The following is a 1,507-nucleotide window of genomic DNA, read 5'->3' on the forward strand; positions in this document are numbered from 1 at the left end:
ACAAACACACACACACACACACACACACACATATTACTTAATTAATACTGATGCACTGTCTATTGCCTAATGTGTTCCTTTATATGCTCTTTTTTACCCACAGAGTTACTGTGTTGGATAATGGCAGCCTACGGATTTCCAACGTTACTAAAATGGATGCTGGACTCTACACATGTGTAGCCAGAAACCAGTTTGGGGTAGCCAGCAGTGCTGGCAGCCTATTGGTTAAAGGTAAAATATTGTTTTATTGACGTGGCTTCAACCATCAGCTGTGGTTGGTTTATTGTAAATTGTAGCTGGATATTGCTTGTTTGTTCCCAAAAGCTGTTTCCTTGGCAACAACTGCTACACATACAGTAGATTACAGTTAGAGCAATAACTATTTATTAAGACAATAACTTTATTAGGCCAAAGAATGCAATTACATCAAATCAAAACATTAACACTCTGTTTGGTTTTTGTCATGTATTTGATGAATGTTATGTGTTAAAAACCTTTTATGTAATTCATATGAACATCAGAACTCCTGCAGGTTTTATTTATCAAGCCTTTGTAATAAACTAACACATCATTTACCATTGTCAGTATTTCGGAGGGACACTGAGCAAATTATCTGGCAGTCTGCACAAGAGATGTTAGACACAACTGACCACTGCTGCATTTCCAATTAACCAACACTGACCCTCACTGTACACTTGATGAATAAACAGTGAAGCAGAGTTGATACAAAGACTACCCTCTTCTTACCTGACAGATATATACAGTCCAATTAGTTGATTGGCAGTGGCTGGAGGAAGCAAGACACAAGGTTCATTGCATTCATGTGCCTTAATGTTTAATTCATACTTTTTTGCGCGGTGGTTCATAGCCATGCTCAGTTTGTTTAAGATTTCAATCCATTTAAATCACACACTTCTGCAGTGCAATGCATTTTCTAGGTCTTTCTAAAGAGCAGAGTCAACAACAGTGCTCTATTAAAATGCCTTTTGGTGATTCCTTTTCACAGGTTTTTTGAATTGCAAATTAATTTGCATAGCCCAATTCAGCTCAAACAACCCCCACCCAAACACACACACACACACACACACACACACACACACACACACCCAACCACCCACACAAAACAATTTTACATGTACGAACAGAGCTGTTACACAGTATACTGCATATTCATATGTGTGTGTTATGTGTGTGTTTTTATAATACTGGTCAGGAAGGCAAATTAGATAGTTATAAAATTACTGTACCTCAAGCACCCAAGCAACTGCACAAGCACAGTGCTTTGCAGAATAAGCTTTTAAGAACAAGAAGTGATTTCATAAAATATTGGTCATTGTGAGTTTAATCTAGTCACCGTTATGTTACCAGCTACTGCTTACAGGTTACTGTATTAATAATGTTTTAAGGCTGATAGTTTACATGCCCATGCTTAAGTTGACTAAAAAGATTTAAAAAAAAAATCCTGTTTTGGACATTTATCTTAATGCCTTAATTAAAAAATGAGGTA

The 1,507-nt window shown here is 36.8% G+C and overlaps 1 protein-coding gene across 1 annotated transcript in view; it reads left to right on the forward strand.

Annotated features, from left to right (window-relative positions):
- The window catches only part of cntn3a.1 (contactin 3a, tandem duplicate 1), a 79,639-nt gene that overhangs the window by 64,250 nt on the left and 13,882 nt on the right, over positions 1-1,507 (forward strand). The window contains exon 12 of the mRNA XM_032520800.1: positions 104-231. Within this exon, the coding sequence (XP_032376691.1) occupies positions 104-231 (128 nt within the window). The remainder of the gene's footprint in view (positions 1-103; positions 232-1,507) is intronic.

The sequence above is a fragment of the Etheostoma spectabile genome, chromosome 7, assembly GCF_008692095.1.
Source record: "Etheostoma spectabile isolate EspeVRDwgs_2016 chromosome 7, UIUC_Espe_1.0, whole genome shotgun sequence".
NCBI classification, from domain to species: Eukaryota; Metazoa; Chordata; class Actinopteri; order Perciformes; family Percidae; genus Etheostoma; species Etheostoma spectabile.